Genomic DNA, 14,994 nt, shown 5'->3' on the forward strand with positions numbered 1-14,994 from the left:
CTTTTCCCCCTATAATCTCGCAAATCTCTGTTTTGCACGAGACTGACTTTATGACCAAAATTATATACTTTGTAGTCAATTTTTACACTAGAATAAATGTTTCTGAAGATCATCTGTTCACCTACTCTGCGTCTCCCAAAGACACGGCGGTTGGAACCAAAATTCTGAAATTTGGACTCATCAGACCAAAGGAAAGATTTCCAACAGTCTAATGTCCATTGCTCGTGTTGGCCAAAGCAAGTCTCTTCTTCTTATTGGTGTCCTTTAGTAGTGGTTTCTTTGCAGCTATTCGACCTTGACGCCTTGGGATAATGGCACCAGAGGGGATGGCTGCCGTTCTACGGGCTCCTAACCAACTGTACTATTTTGTTAGTTTTTACGCATTGTTTGGAACTCATTCTGTACATATTGTTGATGCTACCGTCTCTTATGAAAGAGCTTCTGGACATCAGAAAAGTGATTATTCACCTCAAACTGGACAAAGTTTTTTTCTTTAATGAGTCCGACGCAAAGGATATACTGCTTTGTCGAGACGAGGCCCAAATCCCTGTCATCCGAGTGAAGAAAAGACAGAGAAAAGGGGGGAAGAGGGCGGGGTGCCTTGGAAGAATTCGCAGATGAGTAGGTAAACCACCACTACCCGCCGTATTATTGGCCAATGTGCAAATGGAAAACAAACTGGACGATCTACGATTAAGACTATCCTACCAATGGGACATTCAAGACTGTAATATTTTATGTTTCACCGAGACATGGCTGAACAACGACACCGATAATATAGAGCTGGCTGGCTTCTCTGTGCATCTGCAGGACAGAGCAGCTGCGTCTGGTAAGACACGGGGCGGGGGTGTGTGTCTATTTGTCAATAACTGCTGGTGCGCAATGTCTAATATTAAAGAAGTCTCAAGGTATTGTTCGCCTGAGGTAGAATACGGCATGGGACCCGAGATCCTCAAAGTTCTACAGCTGCACCATCGAGAGCATCCTGACCGGTTGCATCACTGTCTCCTATGGCAACTGCTCGGCAACTGACCGTCATGCGCTACAGAGGGTAATGCGTACGGCCCAGTGCACCACTGGGGTCCAGCTTCCTGACATCCAGGACCTACAGTACCAGTCAAAAGCTTGGACACACCTACTCATTCAAGGGTTTTTATTTTATTTTACTATTTTCTACATTGTAGAATAATAGTGAAGACATCAAAACTATGAAATAACACATGGAATCATTTCATAACCAAAAAAGTGTTAAACAAATCTAAATATATTTGAGATTCTTCAAAGTAAACCCTTTGCCTTGATGACAGCTTTGCACACTCTTTTCATTCAACCAGATTCATGAGGTAGTCACATGGAATGCATTTCAATTAACAGGTGTGCTTTGGTAAAAGTTAATTTGTGGAATTTAATGCATATGAGCCAATCAGTTAGGGGCGGTATACACAAGATAGACATTTGTGGTAAAAGAACAAGTCCATATTATGGCAAGAACACCTCAAATAAGCAAAGAGAAACAACATTCCATCGTTACTTTAAGACATGAAGGTCAGTTAATGCGGAAAATATCAAGAACTTTTAAAGTTTCATCAAGCGCTATGAAGAAACTGTCTCTCACGAGGAATGCCACAGGAAAGGAATACCCAGAGGTACCTCTGTTGCAGAGGATAAGTTCATTACAGTTACCAGAAATTGCAGTCTGATGTCATGAGAGCTCTAGAGCAAGTTTTTATCAAGGATCTCTCTGTGCTCTTTTCATCTTTCCCTCGATCCTGACTAGTCTGAGAGTCCTTTAGGTGCCTTTTGGCAAACTCCAATCGGGCTGTCATGTGCCTTTTACTGAGGAGTGTCTTCCGTCTGGCCACTCTACCATAAAGGCCTGATTGGTGAAGTGCTGCAGAGATGGTTGTCCTTCTGGAAGTTTCTCCCATCTCTACAGAGGAACTCTGGAGCTCTGTCAGACTGGCCATCAGGTTCTTGGTCACCTCCCTGACCAAGGCCCTTCTCCCCCTGTATTACTCAGTTTGGCCCTGGGGCCAGCTCTAGGAAGAGTCTTGGTGGTTCCAAACTTATTCCTTTTATGATGGAGGCTGCTGTGTTCTTGTGGACCTTCAATGTTGCAGACATTTCTTGGTACCCTTCCCCAGATCTTTGCCTCGACACAATCTTGCCTCGGAGCTTTACGGACAATTCATTTGACCTCATGGCTTGGTTTTTGCTCTGACATGCAGTGTCAACTTATATTGACAGGTTTGTGCCTTTCCAAATCATGTCCCATCAATTCAATTTTTAATAAATGTGAAGAAAAAAATAAAAACCTGTTTTCGCTTTGTCATTTTGGGGTATTGTGTATAGATTTTAAAAAATAAATTTTAGAAGAGGGTGTAACGTAACAAAATGCAGAAAAGAAAGGGGTCTGAATATTGTCAGAATGCATTGTACGAAGCTAATGTATGCAGTAGGAGGTACTAAAGGATCCTGTGTGTCACCAGCCAGCAGTTCCACTCCTTGCCACGCTGGCCATTCACACCTACAAAAAATAGCATTGTTGTCACTCTACAGGTGAAACCAGAGTCCTCTTGATATTACTATGCAGTAAAAGTAACATTCTGATCAAACAGAGGCAATGCAATATCTAGGCTTACATTAGTATTATTTCTGCTATAGCTTTATACCCAAATAGCCCAAGCACATAATATTCATATCACACCCTTTTTATTTTAGTGTTAATATTTTAAGTCATTGTTACATTTTGTTAAGTAGCTAGGTCTATACGGTGTCAATGTTAATCAAACAACAGGCTTATACTTTCTACACTTAGCTTAGGCTACATTATGTCATTTCCAAACATGTATCATATGACACACTTGTTTGGTCCAAAATCCAGGCTATTTTAAGAATATGATTAAACAGCAAAACAATTTAATACATACATGGCCCTACCAGCCATAGTAATAGGCTAGTAACAATCATTGCCATAGCCAAAATGCTAGCATACAAGCATAGCCTCAGTGGTGTAAAGTACTTAAGTAAAAATACTTTAAAATACTACTTATGTAGTTTTGGGGGGTATCTGTACTTTACTAAAAAAATTTTTTTACTACATTACTTCACTACATTCGTAAAGAAAAGCACGAAACATTTACATTTTGAATGCTTAGCAGGACAGGAAAATTGCCTAATACACACACTTATCAATAGAACATCAGTGGTCATCCCTACTGCCTCTGATCTGGCGGACTCACTAAACGCACATGCTTCATTTGTAATGATGTTGGAGTGTTGAATTTTACCCCTGGCTATCCGTAAATAAAAAACAAGAAAAGGGCGCCATCTGTTTTATACTTTTACTTTTGATGCTTAAGTATATCTTAGCAATTACATTTACTTTTGATACGTAAGTATATTTAAAACCAAATACTTTAGACTTTTACTCAAGTATTTTTTTACTGGGTGACTTTTACTTGAATAATTTTCTATTCAGGTATCTTTACTTTTTATCAAGTATGACAATTGAGTACTTTTTTCCACCACTGCATAGCCTACATACGGTGCCTTTATCCTTTTCTCTCCACAAGCAGCATCACCTGTACTCCCGATCTGCAATATCAACAACAAATGTCTGCCATCTTCAGCCTCCACATGTGTTGCTATTACCTTTCTGATCTGCCTCAAAAAAGCAGTCCAAAAAGGCCTGGCACATTTAAAATGGAGTGCATGTTCACTTTTTCACTGCAATAAAATGTCAAGGAAGCCTACCACAATCAATTAGTCCCCTAACTAGTCTAAATCCCTTCCCCTTGGTTCTCAAGCAGCTTTAGCCTCTTATGAGATTAGTTGATTTCCTCCAATTATATAGCCTGGCTGTAGACCAAGCAAGTGATATAAGGCACTACAGTTACTCTCTCCTCGGAATACTACATGCAACAGTCTCTATAACTGTAACTGTGAGGATAATAGAATTGAGTGAAATATAGGCTAGCCTTGGATATTGTAGTGAGTGATGATAGGCTCAGCCAGGTTGCCCGTGATACAAGTCAGTATTCGATATCCATCAATGTTTGAGGTTGTTGGGAGAAGATGTGGAAAACGGCCACTAGGGGCAACAGTGAGTTAAGTTTGAATCCAGCAATAAAAATGTAATTTTTGTTTTAAGCCTATCCAAAAAGTTAACCTGATAGCATTTAAAGACAGGAATCCTCAAAATACAGACTGAATCATGCAAACGAGCAATAGTGCTTAATTCAGTCTGGATTTCAAGGTGACAAGCATTACAAGTCTGGAAATTAAAGGCGAGTCAAGTGTGCAGGGTCTACAAGCATCATAACACATTCTTGGAAACTAGTGTTTCCATGTTTGATTAGGCCCAGGCCTCCTAATTTCTCATTGGGACTGATTTAATTACCCTTAGAGCTATGAAACAGACAGGTGACAAATGGCCTCTTTACACTATACTACTTTGATGATCCAAACTAGGTCCAGGAGAGATACAGTACTTGTGATGTGTAAAGAGATGGATCTAGATTCAAATCTCTCTTTAAGAGAGTTGGGAGACTTCTACACCACATACCCCCTCTGATGGGTAAAGTGTAAAGACAATAGCTGTCCCACACCACATGTCCCTGCAAGAATGACCTCAATTACCCACGCCCAAGAGACTCCACTAAAACTAGCTACAATGTAACAAAGTGTGTTTAATGAAAGTAATAAACTGTAACAATGTATGAATTGAAGTGTGATGCACTTCTGAAACATTCCTTAAAAAATACTAGTGCTGATTTTTTTTTAATGTTAATCATTTCATTTTTCTAAAGTTCTGGCCCCTCTATAATATATAATAATTTCACAACCTAAATATATTTGCAAACATTATATATACAAATACAAACAATAGACAACATTATTATGTAAGATTGCTGTCTTTTACTATGTACACCTTCACACAATTATTGTCACACCTGAACCCCTGATGAATAACAAAGAAAATATCCAAATTAACCTCACTGTACCCAATACGATAACACTTTACTTGACGCCCAGGGTCATAACACATGATGACATGATCATAACCATGTCATGATATGTCATAACAGCTGACATAACTTGTCATAATAGGATCACAACACTGTCATGACATAAATGTAGACCTGTTGTGAAATATATTACGTTCTTTTATGGCTGTTTATGACACCTACATAAGAGTGTCAAAACCCACAAAACTACCACACAAAACATATTGCATTATACTATAGCCTACTTGTTTGTGTTATATAACATTTTCTGAAATGTACCATATTAAATTAGCATTGTAACTGTGCACACATTGATGTCAAACATGCACCTACCCCAATGCTCTGTTTCTAATGACTGGGATTTTTTTTAACCTTTATTTTACTACGCAAGTCAGTTAAGAACAAATTCTTATTTTCAATGACGGCCTAGGAACAGTGGGTTAACTGCCTGTTCAGGGGCAGAACGACAGATTTGTACCTTGTCAGCTCGGGGATTTGAACTTGCAACCTTTCAGTTACTAGTCCAATGCTCTAACCACTAGGCTACCCTGCCGCCCCAATAATCTTGCTTATATGATTATGATGGTCATAATGTTTTTTGACAGTGTCATAAGTGTATTTTCTTAGTCCAAGTAACGTGACACAGTATAGTCATAATGTTTCTTGACAGTGTCATAAGTGTATTTTCTTAGTCCATGTGACACAGGGTGATTATAATGGTTTATGACTGTGTCAAAAAGTATATTTTCTACAAGTTAGTAGAAAATTATTTAAAATAGTTATTTAAAATAAGATGGGGGGGAAACATGACTGTAAAGAATTCATAACAAAAATAAAGGACTAAGGACAAACTTTCTAATGAAAGGAAACTTCTTGGCAGGGACAAAACATTTGAATAGGTGTTATAACCAGCCATAAAATAACATCCCACAACAGGTGTAAATATATGGGTCATGACAGTGTTAAGACCATGTTATGACAGGTGTTATGACATATTACGATATGGTTATGACTGTGTCATAACTTGTTATGACGCTGGGTGTCAAGTAAAGTGTTACTAAACAAAACAGTGTACATGGGCAGCTCAACTGAATCCAACATATACAACTGTATAGGCGACATGCGTTTTCCGGTGGTCAAATACATTTTAATTTATTTTTTACCTTTATTTAATAAAGGCCATTTATAAATGTTTGCCTACTTCAGTCTTTAACTCGAATACCGTTTTGTTTTTCCAGGTTTCGGATTTCGCCCATTTTTTTTCTAGTTTATCCCAGGGTTTTTTTTAAACACTTTTTTCAAATAGAAAAACGAAAAGAAATATGTGTTCACAACAATGCTTAAACCACATCAGGGGACGACTTTTGAGGTCTAGGAACAATCTAAGAAATTTTGTTTTTTTGTGTGTGTAGTTGCCCTTTTTTTCAGTGAGCCCTGCACTGTTGTTTGGTGAGCAGATGTTCTGTAGTGCCGTAAGCACACACACTACCGTTCAAAAGTTTGGGGTCATTTAGAAATGTCCTTGTTTTTGAAAAAAAAATCTAACATTTTTGGTTCATTAAAATAACATCAAATTGATCAGAAATACAATGTAGACATTGTTAATGTTGTAAATGACTATTGTAGCTGGAAATGGTAGATGGAAAAATATGGAATATCTACATAGGCGTAAACAGGCCCATCAGCAACCATCACTCCTGTGTTCCAATGGCACATTGTGTTTGCTAATCAAAGTTAATCATTTTAAAAGGATAATTGCTCATTAGAAAACACTTTTGCAATTATGTTAGCACAGCTGTCTTTCTTTAGACTAGTTGAGTATCTGGAGCATCAGCATTTGTGGGTTTGATTACAGGCTCAAAATGGCCAGAAACAAAGTCCTTTCTTCTGAAACTCGTCAGTCTATTCTTGTTCTGAGAAATGAAGGCTATTCCATACGATAAATTGCCAAGAAACTGAAGATCTCGTACAACGCTGTGTACTACTCCCTTCGCAGAACAAAAATGTGATTTTAAACCTAGCCCTAACTTATGAAGGCCAAGTTTAATTTGTTGGTCCACCAGACCTTCTGCGCATTTGGGCAGAAGTGTTTGAGGTTAGGAGTAATGTGACTAACATGACATCACTTTAGAGCCTTATGCCATGCTTCAGCACAACATGTCACCCTTTTATAAAGCACATGTTTACATCACATTCGACATAGCGGGTTATGGCAGTTGACATTGGTGATTATGTCACATAGTTAGGCCACATTTATGAACCCTTTATAAACCATGAAATACAATTAAAGATACTTTGCAACACATTTATGTAGTGCTTATGAAGGCATCATGAAGCTTCTATAATTTGAACATAATTTAAAGCGGGACCAAGTATTGTATATGACATTTGACAGTAGGTGTGTTTGATGGATTGTATCCATTTCTGTTTCCCTTCTTTGACATCGGTAGTTTTAGTTCTCTTCCGCAACAGGCAGGATTTCTCAGTGGTGATAAGGCATAGGGTTCCATGTGCGATACCACGACCTGAAACGTAAACACAACAGATTCATCTGTACAATGCCATGTTGCCATTACAGCACTAGAATAATCTACTGGGTGTCTCTAAAATGACACCATATTCCCTATGTATTGCACTACCTGTGACCAGGCCATAGGGCTCTAGTCAAATGTAGTGGACTATATACTGTGGGTAATGGGGTGCAATCTGTTCAGATGTGCTTGGCTGTGGTGAGAGGTGAGTCCCTTACCCTGGTGAGCTGAAGGATTGGTTGACCTGGGAGGTCAAAGCAGGGGAGCCAGACGAGAGTGTGCCGAGCGAAGGCCCATGACTAGGACTATTAGGAGAGGGACTCGGTGACACTAGAGCACAAATGAATAAACTCAATTTAACATGCACACTCACTTCACGAGAAAGCTTGAGACTTCATACAGTGAGTTTCATATGGATGAAGGTTTTACAGGTTAGATTTCTCAGACAGTGTGGATTTCACACAAATGTCTTCATGCCCTTCACTTTTACAGTTCTTAAGTACTACAGACTACGGTGGGGTCCAAAATGACTGACACCTTTGATAAAGATGAGCAATAATGACTGTATAAAATGAATGATTCAAGTACTGAGCTATATTGTATGCTGAAACACATTTATGCTAATACAATTGCTCAGAGAAAGAGATTTTGTTTAACAAGTAATCAAAAGAAAATCTTTAAAAGGTCAGGATAAACATTATTGACACTCCTGATGATTCTTATAAATAAAGTAGTCAAAAGTTCAGTGTTTGGTCCCATATTCCTTGGACGCAATGACTACATCAAGCTTGTGACTCTACAAACTTGTTGGATGCATTTTCAGTTAGTTTTGGTTGTGTTTCAGATTATTTTGTACCCAATAAATATGAATGGTAATTAATGTATTATATTATTTTGGAGTCACCTTTATTGTAAATTAGAATAGGACAGGTTTCTAAACACTTATACATTAATGTGGATGCTACCACGATTATGGATAATCCTAAATGATTTGTTAACAATGGTGAGTGAGAAAGTTAGAGAGTCAAAGATCATACCCCCAACACATGCTAACCTCCCCTGTCATTGGTAACAGTGAGAATTTATCATGTCTTGGGGGTATGATCTTTGACCCTCTAACTTTCTCACTAGTCATTGCATTCTAGCAATATGGGTGTCCCAACTTCCGCCAAAGTCGGCTCCTCCCCTTGTTCGGGCGGCGTTCGGAGGTCGACGTCACCGACCTTCTAGCCATCGCCGATCCACTTTTCATTTTCCATTAGTTTTGTCTTGTCTTCCATCACACCTGGTTCCAATTCCATCAATTCCATGTTGTGTATTTAACCCTCTGTCCCCCCCCCCCATGTCCTTGTCCGTAATTGTTTGTTGTAGTGCTTGTGCACGTTATGCTGGTGTGGACTGGGTTTTGTTTGACCCATTTATTGTATTGATTCTGTTCACGGTGGTTTATGGATATTAAACTCAACCGTTGTAAATCAGTTTCCGCTCTCCTGCGCCTGACTTCTCTGCCGCCAGTAGCATCGCATTACAATGGGACCAAATACTACATTTTGTCATAAATTAAAGTACCGTAATTTCTGGACTGTTAAGCGCACCTGAATATAAGCCGCACCCACTGAATAAAAAAAAAAAGTATTTTGTAGATAAATAAGCTGCACATGTCTATAAGCCGCACTGCTTGTTACAAAAATTAATAGGCCTTTAAACGAAACACGGCTTGTAACAAAAATAAATAGGCTTCAACATTGGTGGAAGCTTTTCTGCTGATGCTCCGCTATCTTTGCATCAGTGAATTTGCGGAAGTTTGAAACTTCTTCCTCGTAGTCCGGAGGGAGCTGCTGACACAGACTCTTCCGTACCCTGATGGACAGGCCTTTACGTCTCATAAATCTTAGACACCACGATGGTCCACCTCTAAAATCCTCAAACTTCATTGCGTTGGCGATTGTTTCAGTCGGATCTGCACAGTTGAAACACCTCGGCCGTCTGCTCTCTGTGTGTTGACCCAGTCTTCCAGCTCATTTTCTAGTTCGGGCCATCTGCTTTTCTTCCCTCTAAATGCTTTTGTTGTCTTTTTGCACTGAGTCAGTTCCTCACGCTGCTGTTTCCAACGTCTTATCATCGACTCAATAAGGCCAAGCTCCCATGCAGCAGCTCTATTTCATTTTCCACCAGCCAGATTGATCGCCTTCAACTTGAAAGCTGCATCATATGCATTTCTCTGTGTCTTTGCCATGATGAGGGTGACAAAATGACTACCGTAATCAGAATGATGGGAAGTTTGAGCGCGCTCGATTTACGTCACATTACGTGACGGTGCTCAGTTTTTTGGTGGCATGAATCTTGTGAAAGCGGGAAAAATCCATAAATTAGCCGCGTCATTGTATAAACCGCGAGGTTCAAAGCATGGGAAAAAAGTAGCGGAAGTTATAGTCCGGAAGTTACGGTAGTCTAATTTTTAGGGGTGTCAATAATTTTGATATAATAATAATAATTTTAATTCTTCCGGAGAAAAAAAAATATTACTTGTTACAGAAAATCTCATTCTGTCATGAATCCCACTGAAGGTGGTTCCTCTTCCTGTTCGAGCGTCGCTCGGCGCTCGTCGTCGCCGGTCTACAAGCTGCCACCGATCCCCTTTTCTGTTTCAGTTGGTTTTGTCTGATTTGTTTGGGTTTCGATTTGGGCTATTTAACCAGGTATGCCCGCCTGCTTTTGTGCAGGCTTGTTTTTCTGTTCATGTGGTATGTATTCTTGTGGACTATTTTCTCCGGACTGTTTGGTTCTGCTTTTGGGCGGGTTTAAGTGACGTGCCTTAGTGTTTGGCGTTACCATTACTTGTTGTTCTGGATTAAAAGATCACGATTGAACTGCCTCTGCTCTTTGCTCCTGACTTCTCCACCCACTACTCCTAGAAGCCATGACACATTCTCTGAGCAATTGTATTAGTATAAAATAATATAATCTCTTCATTTTAGGGGCCAGGGGTTCCTTCTCCAACTGGACCTATACCTGGCCACCATCCACCCAGCTCCTTCAGGCCGTGAGAGGTTGTCCGCCAACGTCTCGTGCCTCACCGGGGAAGCCATGGAGTGGGCTAACGCCGTATGGAGAGAGGGCGATGCGGCGTTGAACCAGTTTGAGGAGTTCACCTGCCGTTTCCAGGCAGTCTTCGACCACCCGCCCTACGGTCGAGAGGCGGGTGATCTCCTCTTCCATCTGAGGCAGGAGACAAGGAGCGCCCAGGAGTTCAATCCTGGAGTTTAGGACCCTGGCTGCCGGCACGGGATGGAACAACAGGGCCCTGATCGACCATTACCACTGCAGTCTGTGCGAGGATGTCCGTCGGGAGTTGGCATGCAGAGACACCACCCTTACGTTTGACCAGCTGGTGGACATGTCCATCCGGCTGGACAACCTGCTGGATTCCTGCGGAGGTTCAGATCGGGGTCTGGTGGTTCCATCCCCCCGCACCCCCTCTCCGATACCTATGGAGCTGGGAGGGGCGGTGCGCAGGGAGAACGGAGGGGGTTCCAGCTCGTGCACCATCTGTGGCCGCAGAGGTCACACTGCCGGGGATCGAGGTAACAGGCATCGAGGTAACAGGCAGGGCACTCTGGCGTCACCCCAGGTGAGCAGGCACCATTCTCACCCAGAGCCCTCTGTTGCCCATATGTTTGTCTATATGACTTTTTCTGAGTTTTCCCTGCATTCCCAGCATTCCCAGCATAAGGCACTCATCGATTCAGGCGCGGCTGGGAACTTTATAGATAGAGCGTTCGCCTATAGTTTAGGAATCCCCATTGTTCCCGTGGTTGTGCCCTTCCCCGTTCACGCCTTAGATAGTCGACCATTAGGGTCCGGGTTAATCAGGGAGGCCACCGCTCCTCTGGGCATGGTGACGCAGGGGGGAGGCACAATGAGAGAATTAATCTCTCCTTATTGACTCTCCTGCGTTTCCCGTGGTGCTAGGCCTACCCTGGTTATTTTGTCATGACCCCACTATTTCTTGGCCACAGAAGGCTCTCACGGGGTGGTTGCAGGAGTGCTCGGGGAGGTGTTTAGGGATTTCCGTTGGGGCGACTATGGTGGAAGGTCCAGACCAGGTCTCCACCGTGAGCAATCCCCCTGAATATGCAGATTTAGCTCTCGCCTTCTCTAAAAATCAGGCGATTCAATTACCATAGACGGGGCGATTGGTCTCCTGGTAGACGCTGCACTTCCCAGGAGTCACTTGTGTCCCCTCTCACAGGCGGAGACGGAGGCTATGGAAACATATGTCTCCGAATCCCTCCGTCAGGATCACATTCGGTCCTCCACTTCACCCGCTTCCTCGAGTTTATTTTTGTGAAGAAGGAGAGAGGTCTACGCCCGTGTATTGACTATCGGGGTCTGAATCAGATCACTATGAGGTATAGCTACCCGCTACCACTCATAGCCACAGTGATTGAGTCAATCGCGCTTACAACCGGGTGAGTATCCGAGAGGGAGACGAGTGAAAGACGGCTTTCAGTACCACCACAGGGCATTATGAGTACCTTGTCATGCCGTACGGGTTGATGATTTTAGGGAAAGAGGTAGTTGTTTGGGCTAAATTATAGGTGGGCTATGTACAGGTGCAGTAATCTGTGAGCTGCTCTGACAGTTGGTGCTTAAAGCTAGTGAGGGAGATAAGTGTTTCCAGTTTCAGAGATTTTTGTAGTTCGTTCCAGTCATTGGCAGCAGAGAACTGGAAGGAGGCGGCCAAAGAAAGAATTGGTTTTGGGGGTGACTTGAGAGATATACCTGCTGGAGCGTGTGATACAGGTGGGAGATGCTATGGTGACCAGCGAGCTGAGATAAGGGGGGACTTTACCTAGCAGGGTCTTGTAGATGACATGGAGCCAGTGGGTTTGGCGACGAGTATGAAGCGAGGGCCAGCCAACGAGAGCGTACAGGTCGCAATGGTGGGTAGTATATGTGGCTTTGGTGACAAAACGGATTGCACTGTGATAGACTGCATCCAATTTGTTGAGTAGGGTATTGGAGGCTATTTTGTAAATGACATCGCCAAAGTCGAGGATTGGTAGGATGGTCAGTTTTACAAGGTTATGTTTGGCAGCATGAGTGAAGGATGCTTTGTTGCGAAATAGGAAGCCAATTCTAGATTTAACTTTGGATTGGAGATGTTTGATATGGGTCTGGAAGGAGAGTTTACAGTCTAACCAGACACCTAAGTATTTGTAGTTGTCCACGTATTCTAAGTCAGAGCCGTCCAGAGTAGCGATGTTGGACAGGCGGGTAGGTGCAGGTAGCGATCGGTTGAAGAGCATGCATTTAGTTTTACTTGTATTTAAGAGCAATTGGAGGCCACGGAAGGAGAGTTGTATGGCATTGAAGCTTGCCTGGAGGTTGTTAACACAGTGTCCAAAGAAGGGACAGAAGTATACAGACTGGTGTCGTCTGCTTAGAGGTGGATCAGAGACTCACCAGCAGCAAGAGCAACCTCATTGATGTATACAGAGAAGAGAGTCGGTCCAAGAATTGAAACATGTGGCACCCCCATAGAGACTGCCAGAGGTCCGGACAGCGGACCCTCCGATTTGACACACTGAACTCTATCAGAGAAGTAGTTGGTGAACCTGGCGAGGCAATCATTTGAGAAACCAAGGCTGTCGAGTCTGCCGATGAGGATGTGGTGATTGACAGAGTCGAAAGCCTTGGCCAGATCAGTGAATACGGCTGCACAGTAATGTTTCTTATCAATGGCGGTTAAGATATCGTTTAGGACCTTGAGCGTGGCTGAGGTGCACCAATGACCAGCTCTGAAACCAGATTACATAGCAGAGAAGGTATGGTGAGATTCAAAATGGTCGGTAATCTGTTTGTTGACTTGGATTTTGAAGACCTTAGAAAGGCATGGTAGGATAGATATAGGTCTGTAGCAGTTTGGGTCAAGAGTGTCCCCCCCTTTGAAGAGGGGGATGACCGCAGCTGCTTTCCAATCTTTGGGAATCTCAGACGACACAAAAGAGAGGTTGAACAGGCTAGTAATAGGGGTGGCAACAATTTCGGCAGATAATTTTAGAAAGAAAGGGTCCAGATTGTCTAGCCCGGCTGATTTGTAGGGATCCAGATTTTGCAGCTCTTTCAGAACATCAGCTGAATGCACCATCAGTCTTCCAAGCCTTTGTAGACGAGATTTTTAGGGACCTGCACAGGCAGGGTGTGGTGGTGTATATCGATGACATTCTGATATACTTCGCTACACGCGCAGAGCATGTGTCCCTGGTACGCAGGGTGCTTGGTCGCCTGTTGGATCATGACCTGTACGTCAAGGCTGAGAAATGATTGTTTTTCCAGCAATCCGTCTCCTTTCTAGGGTATCACATTTCCACTTCATCATCGTCCTGCTGGGGGGCCCCGATGCTCTGCCCCTGTGCCTTCTTCTCAAAGAAGCTCAGCATGGTGGAGCAAAACTATGACGTGGGGGACCGGGAGCTGTTGGCTGTCGTCAAGGCTTTGAAGGCATGGAGACACTGGCCTGAGGGGGCTAGACACTCTTTTCTCATCTGGACTGACCACCGCAATCTGGAGAACATCCAGGCAGTGAGGAGACTGAACCCTCGCCAGGCAAGGTGGGCCATGTTTTTCATCTGTTTTGTGTTTACCCTGTCCTACAGACCAGGCTCCCAGAACTTGAAGGCAGACGCATTGTCCCGGCTGTATGACACAGAGGAGCGGCCCATGGATCCCACTCCCATATTCTCCGCCTCCTGCCTGGTGGCGCCGGTAGTGTGGGAGCTGGACACAGACATTGAGCAGGCGTTACGTGCAGAGCTCGCTGCCATCCAGTGTCCCGCTGAGCCTACCTTGGCTAGGACGTGAGGGTTTATGTTTCCACCTGATCAGTGTGTGCCCAGTGTAAGGCTCCTAGGCACCTGCCCAGAGGTAAGCTACACCCCTTACCTGTTCCACAGCGGCCTTGGTCGCACCCTTGACCAAGGCCAAGTTCATGGCACGTCTGAGGGTCTCGATCAGCCTTACTTCAGGGTTTCACCCCGAGAGTAACGGGCAGGTGGAGAGAGTGCCAGGATGTGGGTAGGTTTCTGCGGTCCTATTGCCAGGGATGGCCGGGGTAGTGGGCGACGTACGTGACACAGAATTCGCTCCGCTACTCCGCCACTCCTCCGCTAACCTTTCTCCCTTCTAGTGCGTACTGGGGTACCAGTATGCACGACTGTTTCAGACGACTGTTTCAGGCATGCGGAGGAGTCCGTGTCTACCTTCAGCGGGCCGTGACGCGCCAAAAGAAGAACGCAGATCGCCACCGCACTGAGACCCAGGGACCGGGTCTGGCTCTGGACCCGAAACCTGCCCCTCCGCCTGCCCTGCTGGAAGCTGGGTCCGCGGTTTGTCTTCCATCACACCTGGTTCCAATTCCATCAATTACATGTTGTGTATTTAACCCTCGG

At 43.4% G+C, this 14,994-nt stretch overlaps 1 protein-coding gene across 7 annotated transcripts in view; it reads right to left on the reverse strand.

Annotated features, from left to right (window-relative positions):
• Positions 1-4,671: 4,671 nt before the first annotated feature.
• The window catches only part of LOC135548875 (POU domain, class 2, transcription factor 3L-like), a 28,916-nt gene continuing 18,593 nt past the window's right edge, over positions 4,672-14,994 (reverse strand). For all 7 annotated transcript variants that reach the window (XM_064978928.1, XM_064978927.1, XM_064978929.1 and 4 more), the window contains 2 exons: positions 7,759-7,870; positions 4,672-7,534 (listed from right to left, as the gene is read on the reverse strand). In XM_064978928.1, the coding sequence (XP_064835000.1) occupies positions 7,492-7,534; positions 7,759-7,870 (155 nt within the window). In that variant the 3' untranslated portion in view covers positions 4,672-7,491. The remainder of the gene's footprint in view (positions 7,535-7,758; positions 7,871-14,994) is intronic.

This window comes from Oncorhynchus masou, chromosome 11 (assembly GCF_036934945.1).
Source record: "Oncorhynchus masou masou isolate Uvic2021 chromosome 11, UVic_Omas_1.1, whole genome shotgun sequence".
NCBI classification, from domain to species: domain Eukaryota; kingdom Metazoa; phylum Chordata; class Actinopteri; order Salmoniformes; family Salmonidae; genus Oncorhynchus; species Oncorhynchus masou.